Source organism: Peromyscus eremicus, chromosome 3 (genome assembly GCF_949786415.1).
Source record: "Peromyscus eremicus chromosome 3, PerEre_H2_v1, whole genome shotgun sequence".
Lineage (NCBI taxonomy): Eukaryota > Metazoa > Chordata > Mammalia > Rodentia > Cricetidae > Peromyscus > Peromyscus eremicus.
In genome coordinates, this window is record NC_081418.1 from 132305238 (window position 1) to 132325223 (window position 19986).

At 43.4% G+C, this 19986-nt stretch overlaps 1 protein-coding gene across 9 annotated transcripts in view; it reads left to right on the forward strand.

Annotated features, from left to right (window-relative positions):
* Bcl2l13 (BCL2 like 13) overlaps nt 1-19986 on the forward strand; it is a 58889-nt gene that overhangs the window by 30990 nt on the left and 7913 nt on the right. For 4 of the 9 annotated variants that reach the window (XM_059258516.1, XM_059258507.1, XM_059258510.1 and 1 more), the window contains one exon: nt 4961-5104. In XM_059258516.1, coding sequence (XP_059114499.1) covers nt 4961-5104 — 144 coding nt within the window. Of the gene's footprint in view, nt 1-1461; nt 1686-4960; nt 5105-19986 lie in introns of those variants that run through there. The other 5 variants (XM_059258513.1, XM_059258511.1, XM_059258509.1 and 2 more) reach the window with 4 other exon arrangements.

Below are 19986 nucleotides of genomic sequence, written 5' to 3' on the forward strand. Positions count from 1 at the left end.
TATTCTGTTCTTTATTTACTTAGGTTGATGACTGTTTAGGAAAGGGTTAAGTAACTTGTGTAGGATTTCTTGACTTGCAACCAGATCTGCTGGTTCTAGCCTTTACACTGTGTCATGTGATTATCTGTTGTCTTATACTGTGTTGCCTTGCAAAGGCAGAGTGGGAGGAGATGGCTGTGAAGAAGCATAGCATGGGTAGTCCCGTTGTCGACAGCACACATAGTCTGTCTTGTAGGTCAGCTCCACTCATGCCTACATCTTTCCTTGGTGGCTGTTTAATGGTCTCCAGTGTCCTGGGGGCTCCATTGCAGCTTAGGCTTCACTTTTACATCTTTACACAGTGGCCTCTCAGAGCCTCCTTACAGGGACTCTGACCCTGCCAGTTGTCTGGCCTCAGCAACATTCTGGAATCACGGACAAGATTCCATGAATCTCTTAGTCTTGCATCTTTCTTGTGTGCAAAACCAGTACTGTGTGGATGATGCTGCCAAGTTCTGCTGCCAACTCCACATGGAGCCTGGCCCCTTGGGTCACAGCTGCAGTAGTTTGTGTGTACCAAGGTCATTGTTTTTGAGCAGGGAACCCCTTAAACTGTATTCTTAGTTCAGGCTCTCTCCTTTTAGACAGATAAGCCTATTCACAAATAGGTGCCTTGAATTGAAGGGGTCTTGCCCTCAGGATACCTCTGCTGTCATCCAGGGCAGAGCAAGAAGTTTGTCATTAAGAGTTATAACCTCTCTTCCACATGCACTTTGATGCAACTTTATATTTGCTTATATTCTTTTCATTGCCAAACTGTGCATTTTTATGTTTGCCCCAATCTTTGTCAGGGAATTAAATAAACATATGAATAAAGGTAAGCTAGTAGAAGTTACCCTTTCTGATGTTGAAAGGTTCCTAAACATTCCATTACAAAAATCTCTAAGGAAAAGAATATTCCATGTGCAGAGTACTGTTTTCCTGTGAGGAAATTACTTAGAATAAGAATGAAAAGAGAAGATCATTTGCTTCATCTTTATTGTATAATTTGATTTATATTTTGAGACAGGACTTGGTGTTCTTTAGGCTGCCCTGGAACTCACTGTGTAGCCTCACTGTGAGGATGATCTTGAACTAGTGATCTGCCTATCTTCTCAGCTCTAGGATTACAGGCATGTACCACAATGGCTGGTTTATATAGTGCTCAGGATCAAACCCAGGGCTTCATTCGTACTAGACAGTCTACAACTAAACTATATTTCTGGTCTTTCCTTAATTTTTAAACCTAGAAATGTGAATGTGAGACCTTCTTGGAATGTCTAGGCTCTGAGTTCTTTTAACATTAAAAAAAATATAAAAATGCAGAGTACTAAAAAATAATAAATGGGTTTTAGATTTTATAGACTACTTGTGGATAATACAGTTGGTATAAATGAGTTGTAGAAGTAACTTAACTTTTCTTGTTTTTGTTTTTTGAAACAGCATTTCATTTTAGCCCAAGCTAACCTCAGGATAACTATGTGGCCAGGGATGAGCTTGACCGTCTAAGCTTCCCGTTATTAACGTGTAATCTTCTGGGTTTACAAGCTTGAACCTCCACCACCTAGTTTTATGTGTTGCTTCATGGTTGCTAAGCAAGTACTCTACCAACTGAGCTACATCCTTAGTCCACTTAGAGTAACTCTTGATGCTTCTTGTACAGGAAAGTAAGTTGAAGTGTGTAAAGATGATCTACACTAGTGCTCTAAACTGGGCACGGTGATATGTCTGTGATGCTAGCAGTCGGGAGGTAGAGGCAAGGAATCAGGAGTTCAGGACTATCCTCAGTTATGTGATGATCTCTAGGTTAGCCTGGGCTACATGAGACCTTAAACAAAACAAAACAAAAAATATAAATAAAATACAAATAGAAGTGAGTGGGCCTGGAGGTCCATTAAGAAAAGTCTGTCAGATAAGTAAGCCTGGCGTGGTAGTCATTTAATGATTCCTATGAGCTGAGTGTGGTGGCACATATGTAATCCCAATACTTGAGGTGAAAGTAGGAGGATCAGTAGTTCAAGGCCAGCCTTGGCTGCTTGAGACCCTCTTTTAAGCAAAGCAAAACAGGGCTGGCAGAATGACTGAGCAGGTAAAGGTGCTTGCCACCAAGCCTGGTGGCCTGAGTTTGGTCCCTGGGCCCCACATGGTGGAGGGAGAATGGACTCCCCAGTGTTGTTCTGTGACCTTCACACACACCCCATGGTGCACTCTCAGACTACCCCCTCCCCAATAAAATACATACATGATATTTTAAAAAATCAAAATAGTGTGAGGAATGGAAGGAGAGGAAATGAAGCATTTCTGCTAAGACAGGTATCATCAAGAATATTATCAGACAGAGAGAAAATGCTATAGTCTCCTAAAATGAAGTGTCTGGATTCTGGTTACTGCCATTCAAGATTATAGAATAGAAAGGAAAACTCAGATTGTGAGGACTCGGACACAGTGCTAAGTGAAGAACAGGTAGGTTAAATGACGGACTGAGAGGGTCTGTAACCAAAGCTAAAGTGACAGGAGAGAGAGCGTTTCACATTTATTACTGATTTAGTTTATAGGAAATGAGTATCTACTTTTGATATCCATGAAGAGGTCATTTGTAACAGATGAAAGGAAATGTTATTTTATATAGTGGCTCATAAGGTGCTTGTAATTCATTTCCCCAATAAACGATAGCATATTAAGCATGCCTAGTCTCAAAATGTTACACATTTATGGATTATTATAGGCAATTAGAGTGCTTTGTAGTACAGGACATCCCAGGCCTTTGAAGTTCATACAAATTTTGCAAGATGGCTTCTCAAGCCATCCTTTACCTGCTCCTAATCAAGGCACAGTATTGGGGCAAGATAAACATTCATTTTGTTTTGTTTTAAACAGCTTGATGCATTTTCTTATGGAAAAGGCCTATCTCATTCTTCTTCATAGCCCTATTTCCATTAGTGTAAGAAAATGTTTTAATATATTTTGAGCTGGAGTCCTTTGAGAATGTCAAAAATGAAGATGTGTGTTGTATTCTTCTGTTCAGACTTCAAAGTGGATTCCCTCTAGGCTGCTTTTACTGAGGTAAAAGCCAAGAATATTAGTATGAAGCATGAACTCATTTTCAAAGTTTGTTTTCTTTTGAGGAAATACTTTGTCATTCCGTTATTTCCTTAGTAATCCAGAAACAAGGAACTGAAATTGGTTTATTTCCTCATGCATTCCTTCTTAGGTCATGGAGAGCCTTTGATGTTAGACAGAAGAGCCTGCATGCAGATGGCTCCCTGGCGTTAGTTAGCCCTTCCTTTTTCTCCTCATCCCCATCGCTGGCTTTGGCATTTGTGGTGGGAGAGAGAGACCCAGGGCTGCCGGCGCTCTGCTGCCGAGTGTGCACAGCCCTTTAGTTTTTGTTCTCACTTTTCTGTTTGCAGTTGTTGTTGAAAGGAAGGCAGTAGACGCTAGTTAGTTTGAATTGTAAATTCTGATTATTTTAAATATTGAGCCACGGGATTATTAGGTATTGTCTTAGGGTTTTTATTGCTGTGAAGAGACACCGTGACCATGGCAACTCATAAAGAAAACATTTAATTGAGGGAGCTCGCTTACAGTTTCAGAGGTTCAGTCAGTTATCATCATGGCGGGGAGCATGGCCAGTCAGTTATCATCATGGCGGGGAGCATGGCGGCATGCAGGCAGACGTGGTGCTGGAGCTGAGAGTCCTACTTCTTGACTCAAAGGCAACAGGAAGTCCACTGACTGTCACTGAGTGAAGCTTGAGAAAGAGACCTCAAAGCCCACCCCACAGTGACACACTTCTAACAGAAGGTGTGACCCAGATTTAAGGTGTGCCCTCCAGCCTCAAGGTCTGGATTAATGGTGTGTCATCCCGCCTCCTCCAACAAGACCACACTTCCTCCAACAAGGCCACCTCTCCTAATAGTGCCACTCCCTATGAGCTCATGGGGGCCGATTACATTCAAACCACCACAGGTATAGTTTATAATGCCTCTGTTTGTATTTGATTTTTGATGACTTTCATAACGTAGCTCATAATTTTTAAGTTATTATTTTGCCAGGTGTGATCACTCACACCCATATTCTCACTCAGCACTTGGGGGAGCGAGGCAAGAGGATTGCCATAAGCATGAAGCCAGCCTGGGGGACAGCATGAGACCCTCTCTCAAAAAGAGCAACAATGAAAATTTGTTTTCAAATAGATAATAAAAGTGTTTGGTGCAAAATGTAAAAAGTACAGAAATAAGCCTGGCAGTGGTGGTGCACACCTTTAATCCCAGCACTTGGGAGGCAGAGGCAGGCGGATCTTTGCGCTCAAGGCCAGACTGATCTATAGAGTGAGTTCCAGGACAGCTAGAGCTACACAGAGAAACCCTGTCATGAAAAACCAAAAAAAAAAAAAAAAAAAAAGGGGTGGGGGAGGGAGAAAAAAGTGCAGAAATACTAGAAACAAGGATATTCCTCTTCCCTCACCCGCCCTTAGTCACTAAGTTCCCATAGTGACTGCTGTTCCTAGTTAGTTGTAGATTTTTCCCCAGACACTGTAAGCCTTAGGTTTATGTGTGCATATGTATGTGTGTGTTGACTTAAATTTTGGTAGTTGGTGGGTGAACAATCTAGTCTTTTAACAGCTAGGGTGGCTACAGTTTTTAGATTAGTCTTTGTTGAATTGTTTTTAATCTTTTTTCATTATAATTAATTATTGTGTGAATTTCTGTATACATATGTTTCACACATGGTTATTTTCACATAACTTTTTCTCCTCCCTCTTATAGAAATTCACATACAGTGGCCTGAAAATTTCTAGCAGGAGTTGATGTTTTATCATAATGAGAATGAAATAACCACAACCATGTGTCTGCATTAAAATGTTTAATGGTTGAACATAAAATCTGTTATAAGAATTTCAAGTCTTACGTTTTTTCATGTTTTCATCTTTGCCTTGAAGATTTTGGTGCCTCTAGTTTTGCTACAACAAATGCTTTTGGAATTGACACGGCGAGGTCAAGAGCCCCTGAGTACCCTGGTACAGTTTGGCGTGACGTATCTGGAGGACCATGCAGCAGAATTCATCATTCAGCAAGGTGGCTGGGTATGAAGTACTTAAAACATTTTTTTGTCTTTACTATTTTTTTTATTTGCTGGGAGATCAAACCGGTGTTGTTGTTCATGGTAGGCAAGTACTCTACTGCAGAGTTACAGCCCTGGCCCAAGCAGTTGGTAGTTCTTGTTTGCTTTTGCACAGTGTAGGTTTATGTTAGTGCTGGATGACAAGCAGTGGAAAGGCGTTCATGCCATTTTAAGTCACCTAGATTCACTTAAATAAAGTGATACGTAATACTTTCAAATAGTTGTTAGTCATGAAACAGTTTATGCAACAAAAACAAATCAGAATAACTAAGAGGTGAGGAACAGTAGAATGAACACCCATGTGTCTGTAGCCCCTAAGAAAAGAACACAGTTAATGCTTTAGAGGGGCCAGGGTGAGAGTTGCTGGGATTAAAGTCAGACCACATGTGCTAGGCAAGTTCTGTACCATTTATCTTTATCCCCGGCCCTTACAGCTGCCATTTTTTAATTTCCTTATATTTCTCTCCTGGGTTTTGATATGTCCCTATTATCTAATACTTCATAAGGCTAACAGATTTTCTGAACTTTTTTTTTTTTTTTTGGTTTTTCGAGACAGGGTTTCTCTGTGTAGCTTTGCGCCTTTTCTGGAACTCACTTGGTAGCCCAGGCTGGCCTTGAACTCACAGCGATTCGCCTGGCTCTGCCTCCCGAGTGCTGGGATTAAAGGCGTGCGCCACCACCGCCCGGCTGAACTTTTTTTTAAAAGTTTTTATTTTTTGTTATTAGAGAGTTATTTTTTATTATGTGTACAGTGTTCTCTGCATGTTTACCTGAATGCCAGAAGAGGGCGCCAGATCTCATTACAAATGGTTGTGAACTGCCATGTGGTTGCTCTAGGAACTGGAACTCAGGACCTCTGGAAGAGCAGCCTGTGCTCTTATGGTCAGAGCCGTCTCTCCAGCTTCATTTTTTTGTTATTTTTAATTGTGTGTGCGTGCGTGCGTGCGTGCGTGTGTGTGTGTGTGTGTGTGTGTGTGTGTGTGTGTGTGTGTTTAGTTTATATGTAGGTATGCTTGGGAGTGCAGGTGCCCACAGGGGCTAGAGGTGTTGGGTCCCTCTGGAGCTGGGATTAAAGGTGTGTGCCATCACTGCCTGGCAAAGTATAATTTCTAAGTCATGGTGTATAGCCATGTTTTTTGTTTGTTTGTTTGGTTTTTGTTTGTTTGTTTGTTTGAGACAGAATCCTAAATCCCAGGCTGGCCTTGAACTCTATTTAGCTAAGGGTGACCTTGAACACCTGATTATCTTGCTTCTACCTCCTCTGAGTGATGGGATTGCAGATGTATGCCACCATACCTAGTTTATATGGTGCTGGGCATTAAACCCAGGGCTTTATGCATGCTAGACAAGCACTCTACCAAGTTATCTCCCCAGCTCCTGGACATGTTTTAATCTGTGAAACAATCCCAAAGTGTTTTTCTTTCTTTTTTTTTTTTTTTTTTTTCTTTTTTTGAGACAGGGTTTCTCCATGTAGTTTTGGTGCCTGTCTTGGATCTCGCTCTGTAGACCAGGCTGGCCTCGAACTCACAGAAATACGCCTGGCTCTGCCTCCTGAGTGTTGTGATCAAAGGTTTGTGCCACCTCTGCCCAACGTGGTGTTTTTTTTTTTTTTTTTTTTTTTTTTTGAGACAGGGTTTTTCTGTTGTCCTGGAAGTCACTCTGTAGCTCAAGTTGGCCTTGAGCTCACAGAGATCCATGTGCCTTTGCCTCCTGAGTGCTGGGATTAAAGGTGTCCACTACCACTGCCTGGCTTTTAAGCTTTTAATAAGGTTGCAAAAATAATGAATTCCCATGTAGTCTTTACCCAGTTTCCTCTACTGTAAGTGTCTTTAGTTAGGGTTTCCGTTGCTGTGATAAACACCATGACCAAAAGCAACTTGGAGAGGAGAGCGTGTATCTTACAGTCCATTGAAGGAAGCCAGGGCAGGAACTGAAGCAGAGGCCATGCAGGAAAGATGCTTCCTGCCCTGCTCAGCCTGCTTTCTTATATTACTCAGGGCCGCCTGCCCCAGGGTGGCACTGGCCACATCAGTCATTAATCAAGAGAACGCCCTGCAGGCCTGCCCACAGGCTGAGCCGATGGAGGCCGTTCTGCAGTTGAAAGCCTCTCCTCCCTGACGTTTGTGTCAACCTGACGGAAACGAACCAGCACATGACATCCTAGGAAACTGTGATCCCTTGTCAAAGCTAAAATAACAATGTTTGTCTATTAACTGAACTCTAGACTTTATATTGATAGCAGCCTTTTTCCTGTGCTATAATTGTTCCGGGACACCACGATATATTTAACCCTGTGCTAGTTTTTCGTTGCTCATGAGCATAGATCACAACTCATGGCGGACTACACAGACTTCAGCCTCTTTCCTGTTCATACCTTTGTTCCTTCCATTCCGATTAGCCTTGCCGCTTCCACCGCTGCTGAGTTCCTTCCTTCCTTCCTTGTTTGCTTTTTTTTTTTTTTTTTTTTTTTCTTCAGGCTTCATAGTGTTGCTTTTTGCATGTAACCTGCATCAACTTTCTTGTTGCTGAGCCAGATGGCCAATGACTTCCTAGAATGATGTGTTTCAAAGCCCAGAAAGAAACAGCATTTTAATATTGTCAGTTAGAAAAGGAAAACCTGGAATACATTCCAAGATTTTTAAATTTGTTGTGTACATGATTCTGAGGAAGGCTGCAGAACTGCCCACTTGAACCAGGTATGATGGGACACGCCTGTAATCCCAACACTTAGGATGCTGAGGCAGTAGGATTGTTGGAAGTTCAAGGCCATCTACATAATACCAGGCTAGCCAGGCTACATAATAAAACTGCCCCGATCTCCAAGATAAACAAACTATAATATTCAATAAGAATACTCTGCCTGGCATGGTGGCACACACCTTTAATCCCAGAGTTTGGGAGGCAGAGGCAGGCAGATCTCTGTGAGTTTGAGGACAGCCTGGTCTACAGATCAAATTCCTGGACAGCCAGATCTACACAGAGAAACCCTATCTCAAACAAACAAACAAACATAAGCAAAACAACAAAACCCACACACAAAAACTAAAAACTCCATTTGGGGAAATTTTAGAAATCATTTTAGACCCTAGTACGAGCCCAGCCTGCCTTCAAAAGCTGGGTGTGTGCTCCCCAGGAGAGTTACTGCATAGTTAAAGCTGAGGAGAGAGGAGAAGGGAGGGAGGCAGGCTGAGAACCAAGAACCAGTGCTCCCCTGGGCAGTTGTTCCCCCATCTTTTCCTAGTAGAATGAGCTGCTTCAGAGATTTGTAGAGGGTGCAGGGGGGAGAGGAGAGTCCCTAGATGCTCTCAGGTCCATTAGTCTGGTGCCTGCAATGGCATCCAACAAGGAGGTCTAGCCTGAAACAATTTAAGACAAGAAAGACCAACATCCAAGATTGTTCTCTGCCACCACATGCATGCACTCACACACATGAATATTCACACATGTACATAATGTACAGAGAGACAGAAGGAGAATCAGAGACACAGAGAGAGAGACAGAGGAGAGTCAGAGATACACAGAGAGACAGAGGAGAGTCAGAGACACAGAGAGAGAGACAGAGTCAGAGACACAGAGAGAGACAGAGGGGAGTCAGAGACACAGAGAGACAGAGGAGAGTCAGAGACACAGAGAGACAGAGGAGAGTCAGAGACACAGAGAGAGAGACAGAGTCAGAGACACAGAGAGACAGAGGAGAGTCAGAGACACAGAGAGGAGAGTCAGAGATACAGAGAGAGAGACAGAGAGAGTCAGAGATACAGAGAGAGACAGAGGAGAGTCAGAGACACAGAGAGACAGAGAGAGAGTCAGAGACACAGAGAAAGACAGAGTCAGAGATACAGACAGGAGAGTCAGAGACACAGAGAAAGACAGAGGAGAGTCAGAGATACAGAGACAGGAGAGTCAGAGATACAGAGACAGAGGAGAGTCAGAGACACACAGAGAGACAGAGGAGAGTCAGAGACACACAGAGAGACAGAGGAGAGTCAGAGATACAGAGAGAGAGAGGAGAGTCAGAGATACAGAGAGAGACAGAGGAGAGTCAGAGATACAGAGACAGGAGAGTCAGAGATACAGAGACAGAGGAGAGTCAGAGACACACAGAGAGACAGAGGAGAGTCAGGGACCCAGAGAGAGAGACAGAGTCATAGATACAGAGAGAGAGACAGAGGAGAGTCAGAGACACACAGAGAGACAGAGGAGAGTCAGAGAGACAGAGAGTCAGAGACACAGAGACAGGAGAGTCAGAGACACACAGAGAGACAGAGGAGAGTCAGAGACACAGAGAGACAGAGGAGAGTCAGAGACACACAGAGAGAGGAGAGTCAGAGACACAGAGAGACAGAGGAGAGTCAGAGATACAGAGAGAGACACACAACAAAGAGCAGAAGCAGACACATTTAAGAAAAAACAAAAACGGATGGAGACACTGAAGGCATAGCCTGTGATCCCAGTACTTTGAATGTTGAGGCAAGAGGATCAGGGGTTCAAGGTTATGTACATAACTGACTCAGGGCAAGCCTGTGAACTACATGAGACACTGACCCAAAAAATGATAATAAAAGTAAAAATAAGGTATTTTCTCTTTTCTCCTTTAAAAATGTCATTGATCTTTGAGAATTTCATACAGATGTGTTTTGATCACCTTCACCCTTCTTTACTCTCTAAAATCTCCCAGACCCACCCTCCACCTTCCCATCTCCAACTTTGTGTCTTTTTTTTTTTTTTTTAATAATAACCCGCCAAGTCCAATTTCTGCTGCCCATATATTCCTGGGTGGGGTGTGGGAGCATCCACTGAAGTGTGATTGACCTACAAAGGGCTGCACCCTTAAAGGAAACTGCCTCTCCCTCTCCCAGAAGCCATTAGCTGTCCATAGCTTCTCAGGTAGGAGTGGGTGTCATGAGCCTCTCTCTCCTCTGTGCTGGAACATTAACATTTATGTACTGATTTCCTAGTCATTGTCAGCATGAGTCACCTGTAAGGCACTTTGGGTAGTAAGTAAGCCAACCGTAGTGGCACAGGTATATAATCCAGCACTTTGGAGGCAGAGGCAGGAGAATTGTGAGTTTGAGGCCAGCCTGGGCTTCACAGTGAGTTCCAGGCCAGCTTAACTACATGGTAAGAATGGTCTGAAAGAAAGAGAGAGAGGGGGAGGGGGAGAGAGAGAGAGAGAGAGAGAGAGAGAGAGAGAGAGAGAGAGAAGAAAGGAAATGTAAATGTTTGTAAGTGGCATGCTATCTGTAAGTGTGTCTGTAAGTATTGGCATTCTTTTTTCTCATCTTTAAGTCTGACTGCTGATTCCATGATTCCGACTTGTATTTGGCCTGCTCCAGTTAGGGCAGGTCCGAGCTGCTTGTTGTGACCGAAATCACACTTTCTCCTCTGCTCTCTCTCACTGGTGTTCATTTCTTGGCATTGTTACATTGTGGAAGGGCAGCAGTTTTGGTCTACTGGGATAAGGCCTTTTATTTTCTCCGTTGTCATGTACTAAACGTAAACCATTTAGTTTTAGATTACATAGAAAAATTAGTGTAAACCTTCATCTAATGCCTGTCTTAAAGTTTTTGAATGAAATTCATCTCCTTTCTCTTTTTCCTGAGTTGAAGATTCCTGTTACAATTTTAAAGAGTAGCAGCCATGAAAAGGATTATTTATTTTTACTCTAGGATAAGAATTTTCTTAGAAGCATTTAGAGTTTCTTAGAAGTTTTATGCTGTAAAAAGTGATCTGAAACCAAGTAGGTTGGTAAGCAGCTTAGTTTTGTTAAGTCTGAGGAATCTGTCCGTTCAGGTATGGGTGTTTACTGTGATGGGTTCTTGCGGATTCCCACTCCCCCCTTCAGTGCTAGAGATGAAAGCCAGGGCTTTGCTACACGCTGCACAAGAACTCTTTACCTATTGGCTAAAGTCCCATCCCAAGCTGGGTTCTGAGATGTGTTCTGGTGGGTCTTGGCATCATTCTGTATGAACATTAATCCGCTTCTCTAGGAGGTGTGAACATTAATCCGCTTCTCTAGGAGGGCTTTTCACACTCAGTCTTCTTGTTTTAGGTCAGTAGGGACTGAAGCAGCATTTGGGTGTGAGTGTCCTGTTTGAGCACATAGAGGTCAGTTACCTGTTTCCATTGTATAAGCTGAACGACAGTGTATGAGGCTGAGAGTGAATGATAAAGATTTATTGGCATAGCTTAGGGGATGTGCTTCCCTAGATGGATTTACCAATGAGAATGGGCTTTGGAATGAAAGCCATCCTAGATGGAAAAATGAAACTGGTGCTTAGATCACCAGTCATGACACAAAAGCTAAAATTTACATCAAATACATTAGTTACAAATAATTTGTAACTGATATGAGAAAAAAACCCAAAAAACTCAAAACAAATAAACTCAATATTAGACATCAGGACACAGTATACAATTTTAATTAATTTTATTTTTGTCACATGTAAACAGACTGGCCTTGAACTTGCTGTGTAGCTGAACTCCTTGAGACTGGCCTTGAACTCCTGATTCTCTTTTCTCATCTCCCAAGTGCTGCAATTAATTGCTAGGCCAATTTTTCTTGGCCTAACTCCTAAGCAGAGTTTATTTTATTTTATTTTATATGTGTTTAAACCTATTTCCTTTATCTTCATATCGGGTTTCATACATTTGTGTGTGCCTGTTTTCTTGAAGAAGGGTAACTTGTTTTCTGTCCTCTGGCCGTAAACATAAACTCGAGGAAAAGGGTGAGGGTAGAAATTGGACTCAACCTGCGTTCTGGCAGAGGGTCAAGCATGAGACGAGCTTAGGTGCCGGGGTGGTTCTAGAACCACTTGGAGTGTAACTCTGCTCTGCTGGAGTTTAGGTGGCCCAGAACAGCTGTCTGTGTGGACACGTCCCCTTGAGCTTCAGTGGTCATCCTTTTTTTTTAAAGAGGTTTATCGAGGCTGTCCTGGAACTTACTGTGTAGCCCAAGCTGGCCTCCAACTTAGAGCAGTCCTCTTGTGTCAGCCTCTTTTTTTTTTGGGGGGGGGGGGCGTTTGAGACAGGGTTTCTCTGTGTAGCTTTGTGCCTTTCCTAGAACTCACTCTGTAGACCAGGCTGGCCTTGAACTCACAGAGATCCGCCTGCCTCTGCCTCCCAAGTGTTGGGATTAAAGGCGTGCACCACCACCACCCGGCTTGTGTCAGCCTCTTAAGTGCTGAGATCACGAGTGTGAGCTACTCGGTTCTGCTCTCCTTTCAGACTCTCCCATAGGGCTGCTAAGACAGTTCAGCAGGTGAAGGTGCCTTGGTTTGATCCTGGAACCCACATGGTAGGAGAGAACCCTCTGACCACACCGTCGCTGAGTGCACCCCCTCCCCCTGCCCTCCGCCACAAAATAAATAAATAAAAGCATTATAACATTTAGAGAAAAGAAAAGACAATTATAAAAGAGCATAAAACGTGGTACATTTTTACTAAAATGGCACACCTCAGGACAAAGTAAGTTGTAAGGAGACCATGACAGCAAAAGAGAGTCATGTGAGGTAGCTCCCACGCTGCGCACGGTTGTTCTGCTGTGATGGCTGATGGGAGGTGAAGTCTGTAAATATGGACCAGAGGCTCTTAAGCCCTCTGTTAGCTTTGCTTGGGCTGTTAAAGTAAGGAAGGATGTTTGTAGCTCACTAGTAGAGTGCCTTCCTGGCGTGCAAAGGCCCTGGGGTCCATCCCCAGCACCATACACACACCAAACAGTAACGGGGGAGACATTTTACAGTAAATCCTATTGGTGAAATTATTAAGGCCACTCCACGTAGTTAAAAGATTTATTTAATGGTGTAACTTACAAATTAAGGGATAGGTAGGTCGCGGGGTCTGGGGAAGGTGTATCGCAGTCTAGCGGTGTTCTCTGGAGCTCTGCTTGGCCCACCTCCACCATCCAGGGTCCTGGAACAGAGAGAGCGCCCACCGATCCAGATCTCAGGTCCCCAGGCGCCTCCCTTGGCCCCGCCTTGTAGGCGTGACAGTTGCCGAAGTCTCAATGTGGGTTGGAACTTCCAGATCAAAGCTGGAATGGCTACCCACTACAAAATTCTGTGTCGACTTGTTAGCTTTCCCCTGAGGAAAGTTCCTTTTCAGTAAGCAGAACCCCAAAGGCCTCTTTCTGAGCACTACAGTGCTCACCTGTTTAGTTAGACACTTGGTTCTGGTTTTGTCGATTCTTTTGTTAGAGCGTCTTGTTTTTCCAAGTGTAGATCAGCAACTTAGTGAGAGTTCATATCTTTGTTTGTTTGTTTGTTTGTTTGTTTTTCCAGACAGGGTTTCTCTGTGTAGCACTTGCTGTCCTGGAACTCCTCTGTAGTCCAGGCCGGCCTCGAACTCACAGAGATCCGCTGCCTCTCCCTCCCAAGTGCTGGCATTAAATGTGTGGACTACTGTGCCCATCTTGAGAGTTCATATTCTTAAATCCCTGGGCAGCAAGGCTTGGGAGTTTAGCACAGTACTCACAGGAGACGGTGAGTGTGGAGATGCTCCTCATAGAGCACCTGGAACATGGCTAAGAAAAATGGGATGCAGTTTAAGGACAGAGTGCTTGGTTGACATGCATAAGACCCTGGGTTCCATCCCTAGTGCTTCAAAAGAAAGAGTGAAAGAAAAAAAATGCCCCTAAGAATAGGAGGAAATATTGGTTTACTTCATTTAATAGTACTGTGCCTTTAAAAACTTTGTATTTTGTTTGAGAGTAAAGCACAGCTGTGCTCGGGAAGGATAATGTGTCTTCTATATATTGTATGGCTTTGCCCTCTTGGCTTTTCAGCTGGCGGAGTCAGATAATTAGCAGTACTCTACTTGAACTACTTTATCTGATGGCTAGATCATATGTTAGAGTCAGGTTTTCTGCTCTGGGGTGTTGATGGACTGTAGAGGGGTTGTAATGGAGGCAGGGAGTTGAACTGATTTCCCAAGAGAACTGTGGTCTTTGTTAGAAAGATAGCAGTGATGGCTAATATATTAGTTATGAACTGACAAAATGATATCCAGGCAGACATGACATTTTACTTTCCATTTATCAGCGTCTTTCCTTTTTTTTGTTTAGTGGCACCAGGCATGAACCTCAGGACCCTTGTGAGTAGCAAAGCTCCCATTACTGTTCTCTATTCCACATCCCCAGCACGCACGCACACACACACACACACACACACACACACACACACACACACACACACACACCCCTTTCTTTTTGGAGACAGGCGTTTCAAAAGACAACTAGCTATTCTTAAACTCTTAATCCTCCTGACTTAGATCGTGGCTGGAATGGGCTGTTGCCACCACACCTGGCAAGATGAAGCTTTTCATTTCCAGACCAATTGATAGGCAGCAGGAGTCAACGCATTGGTTCTGTCGAGAGAGAAGCGGTTAGGGGCCCCCACATGGCTCGGACACTAAGGGCACTTGCTACAAAGCCTGATGACCTGAGGTCAATCCCTAGAAGCCACACAGTGGAAGGAGAGAACTAACTCCAGTAAACCGTCCTCTGACCTCCATGTACATGCCCTGGTGTGCACACCAAATTAGTAAAAAGTCTAAAAAATTTTAAGAAAATAGTGATTACATTTACTAGAATAGCAGAAGATATTCAGAGAAAGAAGAACTTGTATTTAGATATATTATGATACCTTTAGACGCTGTGCCTGGTATTTTACACCTTTAGTCCCAACACTTGGGAGACAAAGCAGGCAGGCAGGCAGATCTCTGAGTTCAAGGCTAGCCTCGTCTGCATAGCCAGTTCCTGGCCAGCCAAGGCTACATTGTGAGACTGTCTCAAAGAAAAGGAAAAAGATACATTTAGGTGGGAGATGGTGCAATATCTATAATCCCAACACTCAGGAGGCTGAGGCAGGAGGATCACAAGTTCAGGGTCAGCCTGGGCTATGTGTTCTAGGCCATTTCAGGCCAAGTGGCAAATCTCTGTCTTAAAAAAAAAACAAAAAAACAACGAAAACCAAAACAGAACCAGATTTTGTGGCACCAGTCTGTATTTCCTGCTCAGGAGACAGAGGAGGGAGGCTCAGGAGTCGAGGGCCAGAGAGGTGGTTCAGTAGGTAAAAGTGCTGTGCCGGTGACCCGAGTTCAGTCCCTGGAACTCACATGTGCAAGGAGAGCTGTCTCCTGCACGCATGTAAGTTGTCCTCTGACATCACACATGCCCCAAGACACAGATGCTTCCCACCTATACACACGACATAAACAAACGTAAAAACGTTAGTTTTGTGGTGGCACATGCCTTGAATTCCAGCACTTGGGAGGCAGAGGCAGATGGATCTCTGAGTCTGAGGTCACCTAGGGTCACATAGACACTGCCACCAAAAATAAACAAATAAATAAATAAAAGGCCATCCATTCTTTGCTACATATTTTGTTTGTATGTGTATGGCTATGTTGCCTACATATATGTGTATGCCCGGTGTTTGAGAAGGCCAGGAGAAGGTGTAGGATCCTCTGTAACTATAGTTGGTTTTGAACTGCCATATGGGTGCTGGGAATTGGCCCCTGGTCCTCTGGAAGAGCAGCAAGTACTCTAACCACTGACCCATCTTTCCATCCCTCTCAGCTACATACTGAGTTCACAGCTGGCCTGGGCTACATGAGACCTTGTCTCAAAAGCAACAACAAAACAGAACAGAAGAGATACACACTTGGGAATACATTGAGATGTGTGTTGTACTTAAGGGGCAGCAAGAGATGAGGTCGACTTGGTGCCTCCTCAGCAGTTCCCTTCTGGCTGCCCGTCATTCCATGAGTTCTGCCACTGATGGCAGCTTTCTTGGTTGTAAAGGGCTTTTTGTAACATTCATTATTGATGAAGGTCGGGAATTGTTGCAATTTTACATTACCACCATGCTAATGGACGCATAATGAGTCTGAAAGAGTTCCCATAGGAGTGCATCTGGAGGAGCCTCTTTTGGTCACGCAGGGTTTGGAGTTGGGAACAGGATCCATATGAGGAATGGCACTAAGGGCAGGCATGTTTTGAAGCTAAATGATAACACTCTTTGGTCTGAAGTGCATGCAGCTCTAGCTCTATGAGGTCCTAGGTTCCATACTCATCACAGCTAAAAATTCTATCTTTAGCACTGCAAAAAGTTATCACTGCAGATTTTCAGGAACTTAGTTGTCCCTCTTCTTTAGGTTCAACCTAATTATAAGCAAATTGGTTATTTGAATACCTGCATAGCAGTCTTGTTTAAGAAGAAAAGAGGAACTCTTTACAATTATTGTAAATGCTGGTGAGGTTATACAGCATTGTGAATATATTAGAATACACTGAACTGTATACTTAAAATGATGAATTTTATGTTATATGAATTTATAAGCCAATATGAATCTGAATTCTTAAAAAGGAATTAAAAGCTAATGAGATGGCTCAGCAGGGAAAAGTGTTTGCTGTCAAGCTTGATGACTTGAGTTTGATCTGACTGTGCCATGTGAAGGCTCATTTGTGCACACGTGCAAGCACATGGATGCACACATGTATACACACTGTAATAAGACTTTTCTTTCGGTTTTTTGTTTGTTTGTTTTTTGGTTTTTCGAGACAGGGTTTCTCTGTGTAGCTTTGTGCCTTTCCTGGAACTCACTTGGTAGCCCAGGCTGGCCTCGAACTCACAGAGATCCGCCTGTCTCTGCCTCCCGAGTGCTGGGATTAAAGGCGTGCACCACCACCGCCCAGCTTCTTTCGGTTTTTTGAGACAGAGTTTCTCTGTGTAGCTTTGGTGCCTGTCCTGGATCTCAATCTGTAGACCAGGCTGACCTCGAACTCATAGAGATCTCTGCCTGCCTCTGCCTACCGAGTGCTGGGATTAAAGGTGTGTGCCACCACCGCCTGGCAAGATGTTTTTAAATGAATTAAAAACATTAAAAGAATACCAGTTTAGATAGTCTTTCCATATGCCTTGCCTTTGTTTGAGACGTCAGAATTCAGACATCCCATTCATTCCTTCACATAATTCAAATTTCCTAGCCTCTAGCGAGTGCTGTGTTACAGGTGCAGACAAGAGTATGGGGAGCTCCCGCTGAGATTTTCAGCTTCTTTTTCCTGGAACAACTTTTGGACCAGAGTCCCGGGATTTGTAATAGAAATAGTTCACTCAGAGAGGGAGAAGGTGTGCCCAGGGGCGGGCCTGAGCTGGGTACCTGTCCTCATGTGGCAGTGCACCTTCCTAATGAGCTGGTGGTGGTTGTTTCCAGACAGGGTCTCTCTATAGCCCTGACTCTCCTGGAACTTGCTATGTTGACTCACAAACTCACAAAGACCCTCCTGGCTTTGCCTCTTGGGTACTGGGATTAAAGGGGCACCACCATGCCTTGCCCTAGTGAGTCTTAATCTCTTACAGCATAAATTTCAGAGTCAGGCTGTCAATTTCTGTAAGAAAAAGCCTGGCAGGGTTGTCTGTTTGAAACTACATTATAATAATAGCTTCATTGGGGGAATAATTAACATGTTTATTTTACTTATTTTCAAGACAGGGTTTCTTGGTATAGCCCTGGCTGTCCTAGAACTTGCTCTGTACATCAGGCTGGCCTTGAACTCAGAGATCCACTTGTCTCTGTCTTCTGAGTGCTGGTATTAAAGGTGTGCTCCATCTCGGCCCACCATGCCAGGCTGGGAAATAATTAACTTTTTTTTTTTTTAAAGATGTGTTTATTATATATACAGTATTCTGCCTGCATGTGTCCCTGCAGGTCAGAAGAGGGCACCACATCTCATTACAGTTGGTTGTGAGCCACCATGTGGTTGCTGGGAATTGAACTCAGGACCTCTGGAAGAGCAGTAGGTGCTCTTAACCACTGAGCCATCTCTCCAGCCCATAATTAACATTTTTAAACAACCTTCAGTATTCAGCCTATGAACATACTATCTAGCCCTTCATTTACTTAAACAGCTTTAGTTTGCTCAATAATACTGTAGTTTTGTATAGCATATGTATGCTGTACAATATGGGCTTCTTATACATCAGACTTGTCTTTTTAATAATTATATAGGATGGACTGTATGGGTTTTTTGTTTGTTTTTGAATCTTTTTTTTATTTATTTTTATTTCATGTGCATTGGTGTTTTCCCTGCATGTATGTCTGTGTGAAGGTGTCAGATTCCCCTGGAACTGGAATTACAGACAGTTGTGAGCTGCCGTATGGGTGCTGGGAATTGAACTCAGGACCTCTGGAAGAGAAGCCAGTGCCTGTAACCACTAAGCTATCTTCTCCAGCCCCTTGCTTAGTTTCCATGTTCTATACTGATCACAGCAGCTAGTAAAGGTCTTCATCTCCTTTCTTTCTGAGCTGAACCAACAACTCCCTGTTCTTAGTGTGTTCCCTTTCTCCTCACTTCTCCTGCCTTCTCTTTCTCACTTAATACTTCTCTTCTGAATACCTCCAGCAGTTTAGATCCAAAGGAACCTTCTAAAGGTGAGGCTCATCCTCAGAAGCTTGGAGGCTTAGACGTACCTCCCCCTTTTATATAAACATTATTGTTGTGTGTGTTTTTGAGAGGGAAATTCGCACGATGCAGCCCAGATCACATGACTTCTTTAGCCTCTTGAGTCAGAGATCTTAGGTGTGGCATCATAACCTGCTTTCTAGAAGCTTTCTCCCTTCCAAGCCTATAGATATAGGCCCTTCCAGTGTCCCTGTATAGTATTGTGTACTGTTATAATATATAATTGTGTAGTGTATATTAATATATCATGCTAGTATATATTATATAAATACTATATAAGTATATTGTATACTATACCTATTTATATACCGTTGTAATTTTTAAAAATTTTGTGTGGATGCACATATAAGCTTCATATGTGCAGGCATGCACGTGCCACAGCATGCATGTGGGACTCAAGAACCAAGAAAGGTTCTCTCCTCCTTTGGTTAGCAGGCCTGCACACTAATGGTTCTGTGCACTGTGCCGTCTCACCACCCTCCTAATGTAAGGTCAGATTTCTGGTCTTTGTGGAGACGGGGTCTCACTATGGAACCCTGGCTGGCCTGTTCACTCTGTAGACTAGGCTGTTCTCACATTCATAGAGCCTGCCTCTGCCTCCTGAGTGCTGGGATTAAAGGGGTGTGCCACCACGCCTGGCTTTATACTTAGTCTCAAAGCTGCCTTGGCGGTCATTCCCATTTTATTTATGAGGCAATTGAAGTCTGAAGGATAGGCAAGGCATCCATTTTCCAAGAGATTCAAACTAGTTCTTTTGTACTTACAAATTTTGTTTTGAAGACTGCACATTTCCCCTCTGTTTATTCCAAATTCACAGGTATCTCCCTGTGGAGGCCGGGGCAAAGGCTAAGCTAGAAGTGGGTGGTAAAATGTCACGTCATGTGATTTGTTCATGTGTATGTCTGGTTTTCCTTTTTGGTGGGGCTGATTGAGGAGTCCCTGGTCTAATGGATCCATGGTGTGCAAAATTGTGTTTGTTAGAAGAAAATGATTGTAGTCCAGATGACTGTGAACTGCAGTGGTCATACAGTGGCTGTCAGTTCATTCGCTTATATGTTCTAGTCAGACTTTCTGCTGCATTTGAGTGTTGGCTAGCTTTTTTTGTGAAATTTCCCTGGATCTCTATAACATTGCAACCGATTGGTTCTCTTCCTGTCTTTCTTCACCATGTCTTTTTCTTCTTCTTCTTCTTCTTCTTCTTCTTCTTCTTCTTCTTCTTCTTCTTCTTCTTTTTCTTCTTCTTCTTCTTTTTTTTAATTTATTTATTATGTACACAGAAGAGGGCACCAGATCTCATTATGGATGGTTGTGAGCCACCATGTGGTTGCTGGGAATTGAACTCAGGACCTCTGGAAGAACAGCCAGTGCTCTTAACCTCTGAG